General features: G+C 44.4%; 1 protein-coding gene across 1 annotated transcript in view; it reads right to left on the bottom strand.

The window, feature by feature from the left end:
* The window catches only part of fam189a1 (family with sequence similarity 189 member A1), a 121,482-nt gene that overhangs the window by 68,634 nt on the left and 30,470 nt on the right, over positions 1-22,378 (bottom strand). The window contains exon 2 of the mRNA XM_053617373.1: positions 3,320-3,376. Within this exon, the coding sequence (XP_053473348.1) occupies positions 3,320-3,376 (57 nt within the window). The remainder of the gene's footprint in view (positions 1-3,319; positions 3,377-22,378) is intronic.

Here is a 22,378-nt window from a genome sequence, read left to right as displayed (position 1 = left end):
CGTTACCGTGCTTAAAAACGTTTCGTATTATTACTATTTCCTATCTGCAATGCGTGACATCGATCGGAATTGAAAGATCATTTGCTGCATGCAGCGAACGTATGAAGGTGAAGCGAACGTGAAACGAGATCCCGAAGATTTAAAGTAAGACTTATTAAATAAAAAGTTATTTAAAAAAAAAATATATATGTCAAGGTATTAATAAACGATGCTGAGGGATGTTTGAACTTTTGATGACTCTGCATCAGGGATGACATCGCTATTCCCAGAGACGCCACGATAAAGCGGGACGTGTAATGCGGTCGGGAACAAAATAAATATTCAAATATAAACCCGGTTTACTGACTAATACTTGGCGTGATAAATAAGGAATCTACTCAGTCACTACTCAGAAATGTACGTTCGTTACTCTTTAGAAGTGTACATTTTCAACACAAAACAATTTAACCCTCTACGGCATGAGCTGTTACGTCTACATCACACAAAAGAAGTTGTTTTTTTATTACTCGAATTAATTCAAGAAGCTGGTTAGTCGATGTGCAGTGGTGGAAAGTATCACACGGTCAAAAATAACACAAAATGTATGAGGTGTAATTCCAATTACTGCATTTTCCCAGACTATAACTTGCAGAGGGGTTTGTTTTTTTTTTTGCTTTCTAGTAATCACGTAAAAGTTCTATCTTCTAGAAAAGAATCAAAAGCATGTGGATGGATTGACACACTCAAAACACGTACAAAAATCCGATCCAAACATGTTTTGGGTGGGAAGTATATTTTCGATTTTTTTCTCTCGAAGCAAAATTGCAGAAATTTTTTTTTTACACCGGTTTTTCTTACTTTTGGACGTGAAAAAATGTAAAACATGCTCTCCGAGAAGCCGGGGGTCTTATTTGCTGTGTACGCCTGTTTCAGTTCACGAACGCACACGCCGCAGTTCCCTTATCGCTTTTCGTTGCCGTATGGCAACGGATACGTTTTACCGTTTAACAGAATGCTCGAAATATATAAACCTGCTTAAATGACATTTCAATTTTTCCTTTAAGTAGTTTTGCCTAAATATTGATAACTTGATGAAATTTTAAGAGCAAATCCGATGAGGACCTTCACCATGCCGTGTGACTGCAGAAAAGGAAGTGCAAGCGGCACTTCCTGGTCCTCTGACACGACATTTGTTTGTTATGTCAAAGTTAAAGCCCATATTTCCCACTTACGTAGCAAAGTAGTAGTTTTGTATTACGGCCTGTCAAAAAATTGGAGATAAATTAATTGTTGCCACGTGGCAACACCATGCAGTACGGGGTTAATATTTACAATCGCTATTTAAATTCCGCCCTGTTTCCATTCACTCCACCACAAACAGTCTGAGTCGTGTTCCCCTGACTGTAACAGTATGATATAGACATCATCCACGTTCCTTTCCCTGACTGTTTCACTTCTAATTTGTGTAATAATCTACAGACGTGGAAGAGACGTTCTCGTGTGAGGGAGTGTTACATGTAGAACACGCTTGTGGTTGGACGTTTAGCTTCCCTGTATCCAGAAACAGGTCGAATATCTCTGTTTGGGTCTCCGACTCCGACTGTGATGATCGAACTGTGCTGGAAACGCCATCCGTGTCGTCCTGTCTTTTCCATTTCTGCTCCACATTAATACTCCTCCCTCGACGCCGCTCCTCTTTTCCCTCGCTCCGTTCAAACCCCCGGCAGCAGACCCCGATGAAACCCCCACCCTGCTTCCTCTAGTGCCTTTTAATCTCCTTTAGCCGTGACAGCGTGCTACAGCGCAACGCTGCCGTGCTTTCTCAACACAGCCTCGTCGACCCACGGTATACATCACCGATACTCATCCTGAAGGACCGAACGAGTCGAGGCTCGTTAGCCCCGCGGGCCCGGGCGCGGCTTTTTTTTTTTTTTTTTCGGTATACAGTGATCGATCAGCTCGCCCCTGGGAACCTAAAGACTCTGTCTTCCTGACAGTCGCTGGAGCGGAGAGAACACGTGCTCTGGGGTCCACTCGCTCGTCAGGCCTGAGCTGTTCTCCCAGGTCTCCACTGTCGCAGGAAAATAAAACAGTCCCTGTATGTAATATAATACAGAAATATTAAAACACGTTCACAGTTTTCTCTATCGAACGCACCACTAAGACGTTAGAAGGATCGTTAAAGGGTATTTCTAATATTGTCGTTTATTTACGCTCTATTCATTCCGGCAAGTGAATTTCGACCTTAAGCGAAACCGCTATGCACCATGGGTAATCTCACAGTGAGAATTCGGACAGCGGTACAAACATTAGGAGGGGTGCCGTAAGAGGAGGAACATAATGAGCGATCGGGTGTGTGATGAAGCTGAGTTACTCTGCTTTATTCCTCTTATACTACAGCAACGGGTTTTTAAAAAATTTTATCCCTTTATAGTTACACCGAACGTCGTGGATTTCGGAACTGATTCCTACTAATTAAGTCTAGAGAATTCACACGGGGCTGAATTTCTCTGTATGCGTGTATTCGTTTCTTTGTTTTTTAACCCGTCTCTGTGGCAAGACTTCGCTTTACTCTTCCAATATTTCCGGGATTTCGTGCTTCTGATGTGCTCAGAACAGGCTTAGAGCCATCTGCTGTCGCCGTCACCGTGGGAGGGTGTGAGAGGAAACTGTTGGAAACGTGATATTTGACGAACCGTCCTGTGGATTGTTATTATCGCCGTCCGCACCACCGGATCGTTTTCGCGTGTCGCGCCCATGTCACTATCGGTGAAGCTCGTGGTCCGCGTGCTAATAACGTCCCGCACGTCTGAGACGAACGAGTCAGCCGTCGTGCAGGATTCTCTCCACGATTACGCTCCAGCCGGACGCCGAGCGCCCGGGCAGAGCAGAGCAGAGCAGAGCAGAGCAGAGCAAACTCCACGCGCGTGCTTTGCATCCCATCCGCCCGAGCGCTTTTACATTTTTTTATTTATTTTTGGCTCATTTCTTTTTTCCCACGGCGGCACTGCGTGACAGGAAATAACCGTGGTTCGCAGCCTCGGCCCTGATAGACCACTCGAGAGCTTGACTCAGCTGAGCAGAAATTTCCATCACGTGGCAAGGAAAAATACTTCATACATGTGGTCGGTCGATTTATTTATTTATTTATTTATTTATTTATTTATTTTAGCCTGATTTTCTGGACTTTACATAATTGCGCAGAATCGTAGAAATGTTGAGAAAACTGAAACCAGGCGTCCCGATACTGTATGCCACCCAAACCCCCCAAACACACACACGCTTGTGTACACACATGGTAGGGTTTTATTCCTCTTTTTTTTTTGTCTTTCTTACTCACCACCAGAGAGAGAGGTCTTTTCCATGACACGACTCCAATCAGACCTGACAGCAGCACCTGCACAGAGAGACGAAAAACAATTCTTCCGTCAGTTCAATCCCATAACCAAACGCCGCCGAGGCGTTACTCACATCGGGCGTGCGTTGCGGAGACCCGTACTGTAAACCCTACGGAGCAGAGCTCTCACACACTCCACTGCAGTGTTCTCACAGCCAGACTGACACTACATACCGAACACTTTATCTATCCCGTGTTCTCTCTTTCTCCTTCACCCTCGATTAACCACCTAAAGTCGAGCTGAGCTGCGTAATGCCTCGCTGAGCTCCTGGCGCAGAGGACGATGTACATCAGCATCATGGCGGTCGTGCCTTCGGAAAAAAAAAATCGATCTAACATACAGGAAGTCCCCGTACGTATGGAGACGTTCAGGAGTTCCGGACAGCCTGCATAGTGGAGTCCAAAAAGAGACTGCATTAAAGATATGGGAATTTTTTTTTTTTTTTTTTTAAATGTAAGTGAACAGAACGACGAGGAAAGGAAATGTTCGATTTCTCCTTTATAATATTCCGTATTCGGGAACTAATTTTTAAGGCCACTTTTTAAATGTAAGTAATGTGTGATGGCGAACACGCGTAGAAACGTCCAGGCTTGCCTCGAGAGTCCCGACAGAAACCCTGACGGATTTGATTTAACACGGATCATCGGGTTCTTACGCAAACATGCAGGCTCATTTTCTGTTATTAAAAAGAGGAGGAAAAAATAAATAAAAAAAATCGGAGATTCGTGTAACTGTTTCTAAGAGTGTAGACTGTTTCGTCCTTTCACTCGAGCGGTTGCTGATCAGATCACGTGGAACGACACTTTTTCATATTCAAGTACAAAAATGGTACATGGGTCTGCACTTATATAGCGCCTTTTATCCTTAGCGGTTCTGCAAAGCGCTTTCGTCCAATTCATCCAATCACACACACACATATATATACACCAATGGCAGAAAAGCTGCCACGCAAGGCGCTAGCAACTTGGGGTTCAACGTCTTACCCAAGGACACTACAGCATGTGGTCATGTGGGCCGGGAATCGAACCGCCAACCTGCAATTAGCGTCAACCTGCTCTACCACCTGAGCCAGACCCCGCCCCCCCCCAAACCCCTCCTCTTTTTTTCTGGATAAAGGCGTTTTTTTTTAAAAATTAAAAAAAACGTTCGTATAAATGTACTTCAATTAAAAGTTCTCCCGTGTTTGTGTGGGTTTCGTCCGGGTTTTCTTCACACCGTCCTAAAACATGTATGTCGGTGGATTGCGTAATTGCTACAGTAGGTGCGAACGAGTGAGTGTGTGAGTATGCATGGTGCCCTGAGATGGCACGGAGTCCCACATGGGGTAGTATCTCATGCGTCTCACACGGGAACCAGGAACCCCGTGCTTCCTCTACGACGCCGAAGCCAGGATCACGCCGCATCACGCTGCATCAGGGCAGTATAACACACTCGGAGGGAGGAAAGCCTGATCTACTCTTTTCCCCATACATGAGCTCACAGACTGGCTCGTGGCACTGTGATTGACAGGGGAGACAGAATATGCCCCTCCTACCCAGACACCACGGGCAATTTCGCTTCCTTAGACTCCAGGGTCACTGACTGTCGTAGTATCGTCACGATTCACACTCACGTCCTCATCATCTCCCGACGACGGGGCGAACTCTGTAGCGCACACACACGCGCGCACACACACACAGATTTCAAAAATGAACATGAGATTCCTACGTGTGTGGCGTGAACTCTAGTTAATAATTCCTCGATGTTTTTTTCCAGAAAGACCCTGCTACAGGAAACAAATTCCTTCCCATTTTGTGTGGAAATTGCCTTTTCTTTTCTCCACCAGCCTAATTTCGATTCATGTTTGTTCAGACCGCTCTTCAGCACGCGCTCCTCCAACACGCTCCTGTTTCTCCCCGATTCGTTTCATCTCCGTTCCCACCCCCGTTCTCTCTTTCCAGCGCACACGCACATTTCGATCCTGTCTGATCTCGTGACGAGCCGCTGATTCCTTCTGTCAGCTCTGACCGTGCTCGCATCACCGACGTGACAGGAACTCGGACGATCCCTATTCCTTATTCATCAGTAACTTGATATAAAACTGAGGAGAAAAATCTATAAGAAAACCATCGAGTCTGTTGCTCCACCGTTCTCTCTCTCTCTCTCTCTCCCCCTCACACACACACACATACTGTACACACTCGTTTACAGTGTGTGTGCTCCCCTGAGATGAACTTAGACGTATACAGAGTTATTTACGGACAGTTTTTCTACATTAATGGATATATCAATATTTACAGGCACTTTCCATATTGTGAATACAGAATAATAAAAAGCTGTTGATAATCGGTCAATGAATATTGACTTCTTTAAAAAAATAGCTAATGGACATACTTAAAAAGATTGTTATCGATTAGTTGTGCTACTTAACCCGTTACTGGCTAATACAGTGGGAACGATACGGTGAGATTTACGAAAACATAGGTTATTTTAAGTTTTAGTTCCGAATAAAACGTTTGGGACGCGCTGTTAGAGCAGTCGATGAGTTACTCTTACCATCCTGAAGTGCAATGCTTTTTCTATTATGAACGGCACGTATTAAGGGCTTTTTTAATCCTCGTATTATTTGTTAATCGCTATACGTGCGGATAGACGACCGCTTGAAGCCGTGGGCTGCGTCCCAAACCGCGTACTCACCGTCTATATAGTATATATAAATACACGTATTTCACTTCCTACTATACGGCGGGTAAGTACGCGGTTTGGGACGCAGCCGTGCTCTCTCGTTTGGCGTCAAACGGTGGAGCGCTGCCGTGTGTGTACGTGTCCTGTCGCGCGATGCGGTGAAAACTCCCCCACGACGTTAATAGCGTGATTAAGGTGTGTACGTGTCTGTAATGCGACTAAAACAGGAATCCTCCACACGTCTTAATTCAATATGTGTTTACTTCGAGTGCGACTTTAGTCAGAAGCATGGTGTCTAGCATCGCGTACGAGCTAAAAGACGCGTACGCACTGATAGGACAGCGAGGCCGTGTGCTCACATGCCAATTATTTCACAAGCAACCGTTTCGGAATTAATATCCGTGATCCTCTGTAACGGGCGTCGAGACGCCGAGCCGAAGCGTCCGTCTTCGCTTTCCGACCGTGCACGCCGCGGCCCCCGGGAGACGAGACGCCGTTCGATTTCAATGACAATTTGATGGCGCCATCAAAATCTTTCTCCAACTGCCAAGAACGCGTTCCCAGTGCTAAGAGGCAGGTTATATTTCCCAAGCGAGGTTTTTATTTATTTATTTATTTATTTATTTATTTATTTCGTTTTAAGCAAATTCTACGGGGCATTTCTTTTCCTTGCCTATTTCCATCATTCGTACACTGAAAGGAAGGGAGATAAGGAATGGAAGAAACGGAGAAAGATGCGAGAGGCTTCACTTCCTGTTTGCCCTTATGAATTATTGATCTCACGCTCGTGTGGGTGATGGAGAGAGAGAGAGAGCGAGAGAGAGAGAGAATAAAGATAAAGACAGAGAGAAAGAAACAGGGAGAAGGTTTTGGCTGGACGTAAAAGCTCACTCAGCTGATTAGGGGGAGATAAGCCAATGTTCGGCGCACCTTTTCACACTTTAACTCACACCGTCACCATTTATTACAAGCTTCCTGCATAACATTTACACACACACACACACACACACACACACACACTCCGTTGTTTATTGTAGCACCTGCTCCCGTGACCCTCTAACCCGAAGGGACATGTGTAAATGGAAGCGACGGTTGCGGCTCTGCATCCGTGCCGCTTCCTCTCACATTTTATTTTCACTCCGGAGCTGCGGTGTTTACGGTTCCCCACGGGCCACTCATCAGCGCACTCTCCACAACGCAAGGAGTGCTATAAAGGCCGATAAAGAGCTATAAAGAGCTATAAAGCTAACCGCGCACTGACAATGGGTGCAAATCCTGCGAGTTATGAACGATTACGCCATGACGGCGAGGCCTGAGGTTCGCCGTCCACTTCAGTCACTACATTTATGACTTTACTGGTGCTGAACCTCCTCACAAAAACATCTACTCTACCCAGGTGATCGATGACACCAAGCACATGACCCGGAGAAACTGCTATGTTTAATCGTCTCGATCATAAATCCTCCGCGATGCCGTGCTAGACGAGCAGACGGCTACGTGTCCACAGCTCGAGACGTACCAGATCGGTCGCAGATCGCTCGCTCAGTGCTGGCGCTTATGAAGTGTTGTACAGCATTAAAAGAAGATGCCGAGCTGACTTACACACCACGTGACCCCGCCCTTCTTTTATACAGCGGTCGTTCGTAATAGTCCGATTAATCGTCATTTATGGATTCATATTGGATTGCTTTCGGGACATTTTTGTCCTCTATGGTCCTACGTGTGACTTTTTTAAACCGACACACAAGGGTTCACCGTTAGATCAGCTTCGATTAGCTAAACTACTGAGATGAGAGTCCACTGTACGAGTCCCTGCGAATGACTCGTCACCGTAGAAACGATAACGCATTAGCGCAAGCGCATTAACACAGACCTGCGATTTTCCAGCCGCACTACCGTGAGCTCAGAGCTTCTGCGATGGACGATTCATCGACGCGTTTCTTCTACGAATCAAACAGGACTGTGGTGCGAAAGTGGACTGTCCGCTGTAGCTCTTGTCCCAAATGAGATCCTTACAGAAATCGTCCTCGCTTCTAAACAGGTAAGCTTTCCCAGCTTTCCCACTCGTCTGCGGTTAACATAAACGGCGGGCGGATATCTCCGGGATGCAGCTTCGACCGAGCGATTAAAGGGACGAGCGCGCTGCTGTGCGATTCCTGGGTGAAGAGTGAAGACCGTAGGTGTTGATGAAATCTCCAGCCTGGAAAGCGTTCGATAGAAATGCAATGGCGACCACAAACAAGTGAACAGAGCAATAAGGCTATAAATTTAATCAGCAGTCCGCAATCGATAAACCGCCTAATGAGAGATTTAGAGCGAATAAAACGAATTGTCCAAAAGCGTTTCGACGTGTTCTCTCACTCTGTGTGTTCGTCTGTGTGTGTGTGGGTGTGTTCTCGAGCTACGATTTCACCTGTGGAAGATGAACGATGAACCTTGCAGCTTGTGGGAAGAGAAAGAGAGGAGAAGACGAATGGAGAGAGAGATATGAACGCTTCACTTGGTTTGCTCTTATGAATTATTGATTTCACGTTCATGTACAATGGACAGAGCGAGGAAGAAGAGTGTATTACTTACTGTATACGGTGCACTCTATTACAGGGCCGTGTTCTTTCACTTGAAGTTTCACATTTATCATCATCATTTGTATCTGCTGTATAGTCTATATATCTATAAACGGCGTTACCTGGATGATCAACGACCGTGTTTATGTGTTGTGAGAGTTCTTCACGAGTCCCTTGTTCGTCCTGAGCAGTTAAACTCCCCAGCGTTCTTCAGAAAAATCCTCCAGGTCCTGCACATTCTCTTCTTTTCCCGCATCTTCTGCATATCTGAGCCCTTTCCAACAGTTTCACACGGAGGACGGCCGAGGGACTCGTGCACGACTATTACAAAAGGTGCAAATGTTCACTGATGCTCGAGAAGGCGACACGACTGACACGTTAAGATCCGGGGGTGGGGGGGGGTGTAAACTTTTGAACATGTAAATGATTCTGTTTCGAAGATCTCTTTTGTTTCTTCCTTCATTTAGTACCGCCCTACAGAAGCTACATAACATGTTCACGTGGTTCCCAGAAGACAAAATAATAACAATTTACACCGTTCAAAAGTTTACACCCCCCCCCCCGGCTCTTAACGTATTAGTCGTGTTGCCTTCTTGAGCATCAGTGAACGTTCGCACCTTTCGTAATAGTCGTGTACGCGTACGTAAACGTCTTGTGGACTATACGTAAACAAATGTTGTGTGAAACAGTTTATTATGAGCTGCGTGGATCATTTTTTGCATGACCACATGGTCTGTAACAATGACTAATCCCCGTCGCATGACACATTACTGGTGACCCGCTGGCACAGAGAGGCGATGCGTTCGGGAGAATTTCTATCGGATCTGAGTGGGGGGGGGGGAAAAAAAAAACCCCAGAAAGTATAATAAACCAGCTGTGTAGCACTCATACCACTCTGTGCTTGTTAAACATCTATACGCCTGGACTGTAAATTCTATTCTACTTCATTATAAGCTGCAGAAGCTTCTACAGCTTCTACCGTAAACGTAACTCTTATTATTAAACCTCCACTCAGTCCTGACAGACGGCTTCGGGAACAGCGAGGGAAAATGAAAGGGGGGATTTTCTCCTTGACTGCTCTTTCAACAGGATTAAGACAGTACACTTAGTGGCATTAGACACAGCTCATTTTCAGCGTCTGTGCATGGAGACTAGAAACAAAAACATTCGGAGTGATGGGCTAGCAAACAGACCTACGGACGCCGGAAACAGCCGGCAAAACAGTGTGGAACGTGAACGTTGTTAGAGGAATCTCGTACAGACAGCTCAGCCAGTTTTACACATATATTGTATCTCATAGTATACAATATATATATATATATATATGAATTATTCATCGCTGCTGCATGAAATTAGGTTTTTTCTTCCTATATATGATGTAGACACATTAGGCTGTAGCCTGGCATGATTAGGAGAAGCAATAACACGTCCGTCAATCAGTCGTGACCGTGCCGTGACACCGGATTTAATCCTACAATTGGTTTCTGAAGTGAAATAATGATCGTGTAGTGCTCAGTATAAAGACTGCATTTGTCCTGTTAGTCCTTTTATATATATATATATATATATATATATATATATATACATAAAAAAAAACACACACGCGGTGGTGGTGGTGGTGGTGGGTGGGGTATATAGGGGGGTTACTCGGCTACCTGGGGCGCCATCATTAATCATCACACGTGGTTTACAGTCTGATAGATGAAACACTTTCACACAGAGAGATGGAGAGGGAGAGAGAAGGGGGGGTGGGGCGGTGAGAATGTGTGCGGGCGATAAAAAAAAAAAAAAAGATGATAAATTCACTGTGTAATAACCTTTACATCCCAATGTCATTTTTAGAGTATAGAGCGGAGGGAAAAAGTTGGGATGAAAAGACGACGGTAAAGAAATTGGATTTATACAGTAGCAACAGGACCCAGACAGATTTTCCTTCATTATCAGAAGTAATACAAATAGTCAGTTAGTGTACACGAGGATGACGGGGTACGCTAGTGTACAGCTTCAGTTCAATTCAATTTCATTTGTATGGGTTTTGTTCGATATATATATGAAGCAGCTGTAGAATGAGTCAAATCGAGTTTTATCTGTTTACTGTCGACTGCTCATCGTTGTGATGTCAGCGGTGTATGGCGGCGAACTCGGGCAATTCCGACTTCCCAGTTGAACGACCGTTCTTGTGTACTCTTCAGCGCCTGAGGTCGGGTTCTTCCAAATTAACGCTAAAGTACGTTGGGAAAAAGCGGCATGGATTCCAACCCAACGTCTCATCCGTGTCGCACGCCCACGTATCGGATATGCACGGTATCCCATCTCGGAGCACGTACCAAAGTGTCACGTCTGTGTCACTCCGACCTAGTAATTTCCGACGTCCCTTCTCACGTCGCCGTGAGCCGAGAGCTGGCCTCGGCCCAGATCCTCTGCTGTTCATCCTCCTAATGAAAGAGCTGTTTACTGGCTGTGTGTACACCTGGGACTCTCACTCATTAACACATAGTGACAAGCTGGCCATTTAAATAACAGCATAAAGATCACACAGCTGTGAAATAGCGACGCTGACAACAACCATGTGCTTCTGAACACGCAGCTGACAAGTCAGGAAAATTAGAGTGGAAAAAATAGACATGGCTGCTGGATATGAGAACGTGCGACGCCGCTCCGGCTTTATTGCTTTTGGTTTCCAAAAACTGTACTTGTTTTTTTTGTTTTTTTAATTTCATTTTACTAAGTATATGAAGAATAAAAGCCACGTTCATAATCACGGGAGTGCACTTGGTGCTCATGAGGCGCACTGAATCATTCATCAGGGTCACTGTGGTTTAAATGAATAATTTATTTATATTTTGGGAAGGAGAAAATTCATTAGAAATGATTTCTGGCAGGTGCAAACGAAAAACAAGACCTACAGGAACACACGCACACATTTTACGCGCGTATCTGTTCTGTTTTTTTTTGGGGTGACGGGTCATTTTGAAACTACAGTTTTGCAGAAAGAAAAATAATACCCTATTTTAAAATAAATAAATAAATAAAAAAATTGTGGTAAAATGAAACAATAAATCATCCTTGAAATGAATTTTTAGTCATCATCTCAACGGGTGGTAATAATTCTATATGCACTGTACACCGCAACTGATGTGGAAACTGGGTACGAGATGTAAGACGAAGCGAGAGAGACGGAATGAACGGAGGTGGAAATGGGGGACACGGCTGTTGCCGTGGAAACCTTCTCTGGCCTCTTGCCAAGCTTCATAAGGCTCTTCCATTTACCCCTCAGAGAGGAAAGGGGCTGCAATTCTCCTTCAGCTTCAACACACAATACTCTCTCTCTCTCTCTCTCTCTCTGTCTCTCTCGTCGCTGTTCATATCGATACACAACCGATTCGAGCACAAGTTCTGCTGCACGGAGACACTAAAATGTGATTGGAGAAACGGTCTTATAGCGCCCGGGCTTTCGGACGAACGTCTGGTTCTACCTCGGCGCTGAATTCGATCACGGTGTTGAGTCGCCGGGTTTCTGGCCTCGTGTTCTCTCTAATCATATTTGCAGCAGGTCTTATCCGTTAGAGTGCGGCCTGCGTGAACGCGTCGTACTCGGAGTCTGTCTCCGTGTCCGTGTCCGCCGGGACATCCTGAGTGCTTTTCGCTGTGTAGGTCACCGAGCTCGGGTCTGAGGTGAACAAAGAGCGCAAAATGAATGGATGTCGTTTATGATCGGAGGGAAAAAAAAAGAAGAAGGAGGGGTTTGAACTCTAACTAGGGGGTTTTACTTCCATGCTGATGGTCAGATATGAAGCTGCTAGAAGAAAGAATTGCCACAACATGAACGTGTGAGCAAGACGGACACGGCAGCTGTTTATTCTTTCCCTTCTACAGATCGAGAAATTTCTTTACGCTTTCGCGCACTAGCTAGACATCAGCTCTGGAACAAGTTCGCCAGCCCCGAACCCCGCTAGATCTATTGGTGGCTAAGGTCCAGTTCCTCTTAATTAAATTGAAGAGTCCGCTGATTAAAGTGGACCGTCTTTTAAAGCAGGAGATCAGAGCCGCATCCTCTGTACGCCGTGTAATGGAAAGGCAGCGGATGAGATGCGCTATGGTCTGGTTTGCATAAAAGCAATTCCCTGCAACAGCAGTTCCCATGACGTATCGTGTTCAATTTGGTGATTGCATCTCATAACTACGGCGGCACCTTGATCAAATAAACCTGTCCCGTGATACGGTCAATCCTGTTAGCGTGGAAGCGTGGAGCGCTGTAAATCTGTGCGATCGGGAATAAAACTGCACCGGGCCCTGATGAACAGTTGGGATTAGTATGCTCTAATATCCACGATGGAGAATTTCAAAGTGAAGTGTAACGGTATTGTGAGAAGAGAAGAGTCCAGACACTTATGTGCGTTTGGATCTCCATCTGGAATCGAACAAGTGCGTCTGATCGGCTGCATCCCGCGTGAACTGATCGGTACGTGTGAAGGAAGCTTGGGAATTTTCGCCTTTGAGGACGACGAACAGGGAGGCGCAGTGGCTTAGTGGTTAGCACGTTTGCTTCACACCTCCAGGGTTGGGGATTTGAATCCGGTTTCCTCCTCCGGTCCAAAGACATGCGTTGTAGGTTGATCGGCATATCCGAATTGTCCATAGCGTGTGAACGTGTGCGCGATCGTGCCCTGCGATGCGTCGGCACCCCGTCCAAGGTGTCCCCCGACACCATTCGACTAAAAAAATGGCGTAACTTCTCGTTTCGGACTCCCAACTCTTTCAAAATCCAAAGAAAAAAATCAACTCGGAATTCCTGCTCCGGAATTCCGGATGGACTCATACCGTGTTAGCTTTAGCTATATCGGTCAACATACGCACACTACACTGTAGTCGCTTGTTTAAATCTATAACACAACACTGACTAGACATTTCACTGTATAGTTTTGAGGATGAAAATATACATACATTCATCGCCGTTAGCTGGCTAGCTTGTTTCGAACAAAAGACAAACACGGACGTGTCTGTGGGGTTTTTTTGTCCCGCTTTGTAGCTCGAACGCACGGAGGTCTAAAACGACTGTAATTCCGAGCGCCGACTTCCCACTTCCGAGCTAACTCGACCGCAGCGTTACCGCAATTTAGCTAGCTAGCACGTAGCCGCTAAGAACATTTTGTGTGCGAATAATCTCAAAGCAGAACGAAAGAGACGGAACTATGTTCTCTTTCAGCTTGCATGTACCTATAGCATGTCTATACAGTATGCGAAGCTGATTAAGCAATAGTATCTCACTCACAAACAACAACAACAACATAATATTATCAAAGGAGCGATTGTGTCGATTTCACGCGAAGCTAGTCCCACTTCTCACACTCGTCTTAACTTAAGACTAGCAACTTTTCCACTGGGCTACTCGTGTGTGTATGAGACCATGTTGGATACAGCGTGAGTGAAATTACCGTCCAGAATGATTGGCGCTGTTCATGTAAACTACTGACTCGTTTACTTTCAGTACGCGCTTCATCCTGGTCCACTGGTTCCAGAGTCTATCCCGGGAATACCGGGTGTGAAACGGGAATAAACCCCGGATAAGACGCCAGTCTATCGCACGGCACCAAGAACACAAACGCATCCACGCGCTCGTTCACGCGTACGGGCGATTTATCGTCGCCGATCCGACTACAGACGTGATTTTGGGGGGTTGGAAGAAACCTTGGATGAAGACCCTGGTGTTTGTTGTGTTTGTGTAAATGATTAAAAAAAAAAAAATGAAGATATAAAATGTGCAGTGTTCCGAAAGTGATATTTGAATATTCTCCAGTAGCTACAGCGATCCGAACAGGAAATGTATCCAAGCTGCTTGTGTGTGAGACTATGACATTTAAAAAAAACATGATATGACATTTACCGTGAGTAGAATTGGACTCTTTTCTGGAGCCAGATACGAGCCATTAAATGTAATATGACGGCAATGAGAAAATAAATAACGGTAGAGCGTGTTGACCGACAGCGACGGATTTTAATAACGGACGTCCGCAGACGTCTCTGTTCGATCGGGGATGACCGGAAAGGGGTGTGAGGACCGAAATCAACACTCCACATCGCTCCAATGCGAGAGATCTGATGTGAAATGACTCGGGATATTGAACGTGCATTTAAAAGCGCTCTATATATTTTACATTTACAGAGAGAACGAAGTGCTGGCGATCGGGAGAAGCTCAAACGAGCGGGATTAGAAGAATCAGACCTCGAACATCAGACCTCTCTCTTTCTCGTCTCTCTGATTTAGTGTCTTCGGCGTTTTTACTCTGTACCTGTTCCCACCTTAATGCACAACACTTAGGGTACAGAACAAGGAGCTGCTTTTTCTCATCACCATGGCAACAGAGGAACAACAGCAGGGATTCTGGTGATGCTTGGGCGGGGGTGGGGGGGGGGGGTTATTGTGATTCTCCATCACTCCGTTTTCTTCCCACTTTTCTCCATGGACGACTGAAGTACCGACCACCTAATCATTACCGTAATGAAGCTTTTACCACTTCGGCTAATTGGCTAGTTGAACTTTCCATCTAGATGTACTGACAACAAGGATTAGATGGATTTCGGAATATTTAGCAATACGTAGCTATAACGAAGAGCGGGCGTTTTGGTCCTTATTGAAATATGTCTGATTTGTCAGAAATGTACTTTTTCTTTTGTGACGGAAAAGCGCTTTTTTTTTTTTAAAGCGTCTTTATTCCACCATATGGTTGGGTTAAAAAAAAAAAAACCCACCACCACCTCCTAGTATGAAAGCAGCCTTAAACTCACCTTACATTTACACACCTTAACCTCGTAACGACAATCCCCCCCCCCCCCACCACCCCCCCGTTTGTTCAACTGTACAGAAGCTACTGAATGATTTGTAGTAGCATGATTTTTGAAATGAAACGAACTGAATAGTAACATGGGATGTCCAGGAGTAACATGGGCACGAACAGGAGTTCACGAGTCTCTGCGTCTTGATTGGCCGATCGGAATCTCAGAGTGGCTTCCTGTCTTTAATCTCAGTGACTTCAGGGCTCCAGGGGAGATTTATGTGCTTTCTTTGTTCTCTCTGACATGCAAATTTGATGAGCTCCTCTCCATGCTCTTTGTGCTTTTGCTCTGATCATCATTAAAGACTTGACGCTTCGGCGTCTTGTTCCAGTCTCTGGCCTGGACGTTAATCTGATAATAAACACAACACACAGCAGCAGCCCTGTTTAAAAAAACAAAAAAAAACAAAAAAAACCAAAACAGGCCTCGGGGGCTCTGTTTATCAGAGTAAAAATGATTTTCCTGCTGTTCGAGCACCTGCACGTGAGATGTGAGAAGATCTGAGGGTCTAATCAGCGGTTTCATACGTCGGATGTGTTTGAGTAAGGTCAGAAAATCGGAGGAATTTCCTCGATTGATTATCGCTCAAGTCGAGAATGTTATCGGAGATATAAAACGCACCTTCCGCCCCCCTCCACCATACTCGATACGTGAGAACCGACGTTAAAAGGAAAAATTCAATGTCATTTTATTAAATCCGCCGTCGAAGAGGATCGTCTGGACTCATTGAAGCCTAATAAAAGACCAAAAGTCGTTCGGTTTTATAACGTACCCGACTAAATTCTTAATGACGGCTGACAGACCTTCAAATAAGTCGCTGCGTGCTGTTCCTTTAGTGGTCTCTTGAATAAAAGGGATGAAAAAAAAAATGACAGCCTTTATTTAGTTCACAAATTATAAGTAAAACATCGAATTAAGAAGGCCTTCACAGATTAAAAGCTGACGGTTAATTGGCACATTGCTGTTCTTGGTATTCAATTAGTAACGGCTGACTTCTTCCCGTTCAGGCTAAAATGACACGTCTCGTCCGTAGGCGCCTTTCGATGTTGAATAAACGTTAATCTTTGTAAACTCCATACACTTTAAACGTCCTCGAAATACTAATGAACTCTTTCGAGTGACCCACGAGTTGAAAAAGTGTTGTAGTTGAACAGATATATGCTGATGTTTTGTTCTCAGCGCAGTGAGCTCATCAGAGCTATCACTGCACCTAGTGGTCAAAAATGGGAACTGCAACAAGTTCTAACAGAGTCTACTGGGGCTTGAGTCACGCTGCCCCCACGCTTGAACACGAGCAAACAGGACACGTGATCGGAATCTACTTTAATTCAAGTGTGTGCGGCGGTTCCACGTGATCGGACTGACGTACATACACGGTTTGTTTTCCCAACCCAGTCGGATCCGAGAACCGAACCTTTCTACGAGAGGCGTGTTACGGCTGCATTGTTCCACCACGCACACTTCATTCACGTCAATTTAATACTATCGTTATAATTCCAGTCAGCTCGAACACCCTCGCGAGATCGTAGGACGGAATTGGTTTACGTTAATTCGACGTACTCATGCTCAACCTATATAATTCAATCGAGTGATTAGAAATATCTGTAAAATAGATAAGAGCATTTCAGTTTATTTAGTATAAGTAATGAAATCAGGCTTTGAGTAGAAACGGTATCATTCTTATCTAAATTATACTTTATATGTTCTCTCAAGTCTGACATTTTCCAGATTACCACACATTCCTTTTTTTTCTTGGGTTGCCAGATTGTTTGGAAATACTCCCCGGGCCTACATGATCTTGTTTTATGAGCCTAACCCTAGATATTTTGCAGAGATTGGGAGACAGTTATGGGGTAAGGTCTGTACATCAAAAATGAAGAAGCTGAGAAGAAGAAGAAGAAGAAGAAGTCTTCCTTTCCCGATGCCTGTGTTTTATGGGCTGGTTTGAAGTATCCTGTGAGGTTTCTGAGACGCAGTTGGGCTGGAAATTTTTATGAAAGCTGAAAATGCTGGTTTATGATATTCCCACCGGTGTAAATCCGCTCAAAACGAGGTGCTAGACTGGACGCTGGAGGACTGTACTAGTACTGCACTTGTACTGTATGCTGTCGCTTCTCAACTGCCGTACGTTACACGCCGACCCTAAGACTTCACTAGATAGTAAGTTGACCGTGACAGGCTCTCGACTTCATTTCGTTTGAGGCCGTGCCGATATTAACGTCGTCCTGCAGCACCAGAATCCACGGTCACGAGCCGCTTCACTTACGGACCGTCCTGAAAAACGCAGAATATCCTGAACTGAAACAAGTTTCTAGCATTTTCTAGTAAGTCCTCTAAAAATCGACAGTTAATCCGGCGAACAAAGTTAACGCACTCCTTGGGGTTTTTTTGTGTGTGTTTTTTTTTTTTTTTTGCCCCGACTAAATTCAATTTAAAAATCATTAGTGATTAAAGTGCCTAAAGTCAGCTCTCATGCACAAAATGTATGAGACACGCCTGTGTGTCTTTCTCCCTCACACACAGTCAGAAGGACCCAATTCTGCACATCTGGTCCTCGATTCATCTCAATTAATTCATCCGTGCTCCGTATACGACTCTCCGTTTCTTTCTTCTCTTCTCTTCTCTTCTCTTCTCTCCTCCTCCTCAGATTCGCCTTTTACAGTACGCTTCTGAAAAATAATAAAAATGATCTCTCATTTCCCCTGAAATGCTCTCGAACGTGTTCGAACCCTTTCTCTCGTCTCTTCATGCGGTATTAACGCTCGGGAAAGACTTCGCACATAAACAGTTTATTGATTACGCTTTCTTTTTTTCTTTTTTTTTTTTGTCTGCAATTCACAGCTGCAACGAATAGATTTCTTTTTAAATGCTCCAATAATCAGCTTACAGTGTTCAGCATGTGTGTGTGTGTGTGTGTGATTTATTGGGCTCGTCATTGGCTGATCTCCAACACGATCTCTGTTTCTACTATTCTGCAATTTTTCTTACAGTTTCTCTGTGCTGTACTTCTCATGCATCATTCTGGATGTTTATTTCTATATATATATATATATATATATATATATATATATATATATATATATATATATATATATATATATATATATATATACGTTCCCTCGCGAAAATGGGGTCTGAACACACAGGAAGTGTGGATGCAATATTCTCAATTACACAGCAGATCAGTGAGAAGAGAGCACAGAGGAGGAAAGAGCTGGAAGGCCAACGGTGCTTTCAACCGGAATCAACTGGATGTGTACTGACACACACACACACACACACACACACACACACACACATACACGCACGCACGCGCACGCACGCGAGTGCACATAAAGGCCAGCGCTTATACAGTATGACTGCAGAAGACACATTAGTGCATGCACACACAGTTTAAATAAGGAAGGAAACACGACAGGGACGTGGCATTACAGGAAACTAATCAACTCCGACGTCGACTCTTTTCCAGCGCATCCTGAAGCGTGTTCCAGAACATCCTGTTTTTCTCAGCGCACGGCCATTTCCACGTCGTACTTTTTATCCGGTTACGGTTGCATGCGGTGGTGTGGAACGTCCAGGTCCTCTTAATACGCTCGTAAGAGATGCAGAGTTTGACCCGGAGACGCCAGAGACTCCTTCGATAAACGGTACATAAACATGTCCTCGGCGGAAACTCCACCGTATCGACGACTACATGTCGTGGACGTGCGCCGTTACTACAGGAACGACAGCGTATTCGGACGGGCGCGTCGATATTGACCCGTGATTTTCCTCAGAGCCGGAACGACCGTTAGAGCTGCTGACCAATCAGAATGGAGAACTCTACAGCGCTGTGGAGTAAATAGTCACAAATATATTAAACCACTTTTCTCATCACATCCTGTACAGGTGCTAAGCAGGAAGTAAACAGGACGTTTGAGATTTCAGTTTCCGTCCTCAGTTCATTATCAGATCTGCTTTACAGTACCGCCGACAGCTTCTCCTCTTCTCTTCCTGAATAAAGATCCCGTGAAGCTTTTATCCGTCCGCATTACGAACACGTACTCGTCCTGTGCCCTAGCTTTATCTCAGCAGGATTTAGAAATCGTAGAACACGGGTTGTGCGATCCCGAGTATTTACACGTCCGATTCCGACGCCTCCGATTTATCGCCCTCTATCTACGGTATAACTGACCGTTTTAGCGTCCGTACTACATCGAAGGAGAACGCGCTGCCTGAAAACGTTTCCGTGCAACGCGAGGTATCATCACTAATCGATGTTTTACGGAACACAAACATCTCCATGTTTTTGATCGTTGCGATATGGAACACAAACACGTGAAACGATGGTTTTTTTTCTTTCGTATTTCTTTCTTCCGCGTGCGTATTCGTACCCCTAGGGCATGAATTTTTTATTTATTTATTTTTTTTTACACTGACGCTAAAACTGAAACGATAGGAAGCTAAACTGAGCCCATTCGACTGACATACAGCATACCATCTTTATCAGGAGGAGAGAAAAAAAGAGATCTTTGAGATTTTTTTTCTTTAAACGAGTACTTTGAAGGTCTAAATAAAAATGGAAGAAGTAAAAAGTGTGGGTTTTTTTTTTCCCATGAAAATGTAAGGAAGTACTAAGAACATATGATTTGCGAAATAATCCCAGGGTTTTTCCCCTACCATAGAAAGACTTTCTGCGGAGTGCCTTAAGCCAAACGAAGGGAAACAAGGCATTTAGACGATATATCAGAATGAACGTATAAACGACGGGGAGAGTTCCACGGTGTACGCCGACAAAATCAAACGGAACAAAAAATTTTAAAACAACGGATAGGTGGGTTGCCAACTAAAAAAAAAAAAAACCTAGCTAACTTACACAGATATTCACGTACTGAATTAAGTTAGCCAGAAAAGTTAGTTCAACGACGCCACGTACAGATACCGCAACTGAACTAACGTTAGTATCTAACGTGGCTTGGTAGCTAAACACAGTTAGGCCGTGACGTCTTTTTCCGACGAAAACCGCTGGTCGAAGAGAAATTTCCGAGAAATTCCGTCTCGTTTACGTCCTTTTGGTTGCATTTCCAGAATAATGACGTATCTATTTGAACACGTTCTTCCTATGTGTACAAGTTAAGGTACTCCACGTATATTTCCGTTAAATCTCGAACGTGTTATTTGGTGAAACGAATAGACTTTCGATTATAAGTACAATAAGTGCTGCCAGCTTTCTTTCACAAATATGCTACGGATAATCGTCGAAAATCCCCATTAAAAAAAAATAAAAAATTAATAACTTATAACTTCCTTTGAATATTTTCAAATCCCACCCTCCCCCCACCAAACCAGCACCAGCCTCCCGGGAACCCGGATGGCACCCAGGCCCTCTGAAGACCTAGGGAAAACCCTGAATACTTATAAGTACACAAGCACTGGTTACGTATCATCCAGAACATGGCATCGACGTTTAGATCGGATCATGTGACCAGACAACTGAACTCGCACGTACGTACAAAACCATGAGATACGATGGAAACGACGGGGTTTTTCTTTCCTTCATTATCTGAGATGACACACAACCCTGTTCATAACTCTACCAAACACACAGCAGGTGTTCCGGCAGAAGAGGAGGAGGAACGGCCTCACGGGGAAAGAGATGATCCTTTCTTCTCATTAAGATAAGAAGAGCGATAAGGTCACATCCAAGGTCCCAGTAACAAAGGAGCAAATCACTAATTATAAACTGAGGAAGATTTGAGCATGATGTAATCCTGATAGGTCTGAGTCACACCATTAAATTCGACTTTTATTAATATAAACAGTCATATATGTGTGTGTGTGTGTGTGTGTGTGTGTGTGTGTGTGTGTAAACTGATCAGGTTAATAACTCAAAAATGCGAGACTCAGGACTCTTTGTATAACCGTGTATAAACATGCTTTAATGAGAAACGATCCTTATTAGACGTCTGGGGTCTAGTGGAACATTCGGGGCTAATCTTGGGACCAGGGTTGCCAAGTATGCGGTTTTCCTACAAAATGAGGGTCTAACGTATATTAATGCTCTTGTTCTAATACGTTTTTGTTTCTTTAGTAAAAGCTCGGGACTTGCTCCGTGTAAACAGATGAAAAAAATTGTTTCATTTTAAGTATCCGGGACAGGAGATTACACTTCTTTGTTGTTTGTTGTTGTTGTTGTCTTATCAACTTTGAGAGAGAAAGAGAGAGAGAGAGAGAGAGAGACGGATGCTGGTGAGAGAACAACTGTTTATAGCTGCTATGATGTAAGTATGATGTTCCACAACATTAAGTGTAAATATAAACGGATAAAAACTGTGATCATGTCGTTTTAATAAGGAAAACAATGCATGTGAATAATCACTGGTAAATTGCGGTGGTATAATTTGCGACGTTATGATTGATTTGAAGTTGTGGGTGGAAACACTGACAGTTACACCATCACGGTCGATTATTTTCCCAGAACAGCACGACGCCAAGTGTTTCACTAATTATATAATAAATCGACAGGTATTGAGACTATGGTACTTAAATGTGCTCGTTGTGCGTAATTGGATTTCTTATTTGTATTTATTAGAGACCAATTAAAGGAAAAAAACAGTCCATTTAGGAACGCTACGTGACTGGAGTACTGCTTCGTTAAAAACGCATCGTGTTTAGGCGCGTCCCGAACCCCTGTTGACGTCTGGGATGATAACCCTGCGTGAATTAGACATGCATACGCTATATCCGCTACATCTTCACTGACTGAAAGTGCCTCACTGCGTGTGTCACGCACAAATGAAGGGAAACAAACAAAGTGTTCATTTGCACACGATGATTGCGTGCGACGTGTAGCGCTAGCCAGCTATAAACACGACGCACCCCGAGTGCTCCCTCGCCCGCAGACCCGAGCGCTGCTCTGATTCGCTCGATTTAGAAAACCGGCCGCGCAAATCGATTGGG

This window comes from Ictalurus furcatus, chromosome 27, assembly GCF_023375685.1.
Source record: "Ictalurus furcatus strain D&B chromosome 27, Billie_1.0, whole genome shotgun sequence".
Taxonomy (NCBI): domain Eukaryota; kingdom Metazoa; phylum Chordata; class Actinopteri; order Siluriformes; family Ictaluridae; genus Ictalurus; species Ictalurus furcatus.
This window is presented reverse-complemented; position numbering and strand designations above follow the sequence as displayed.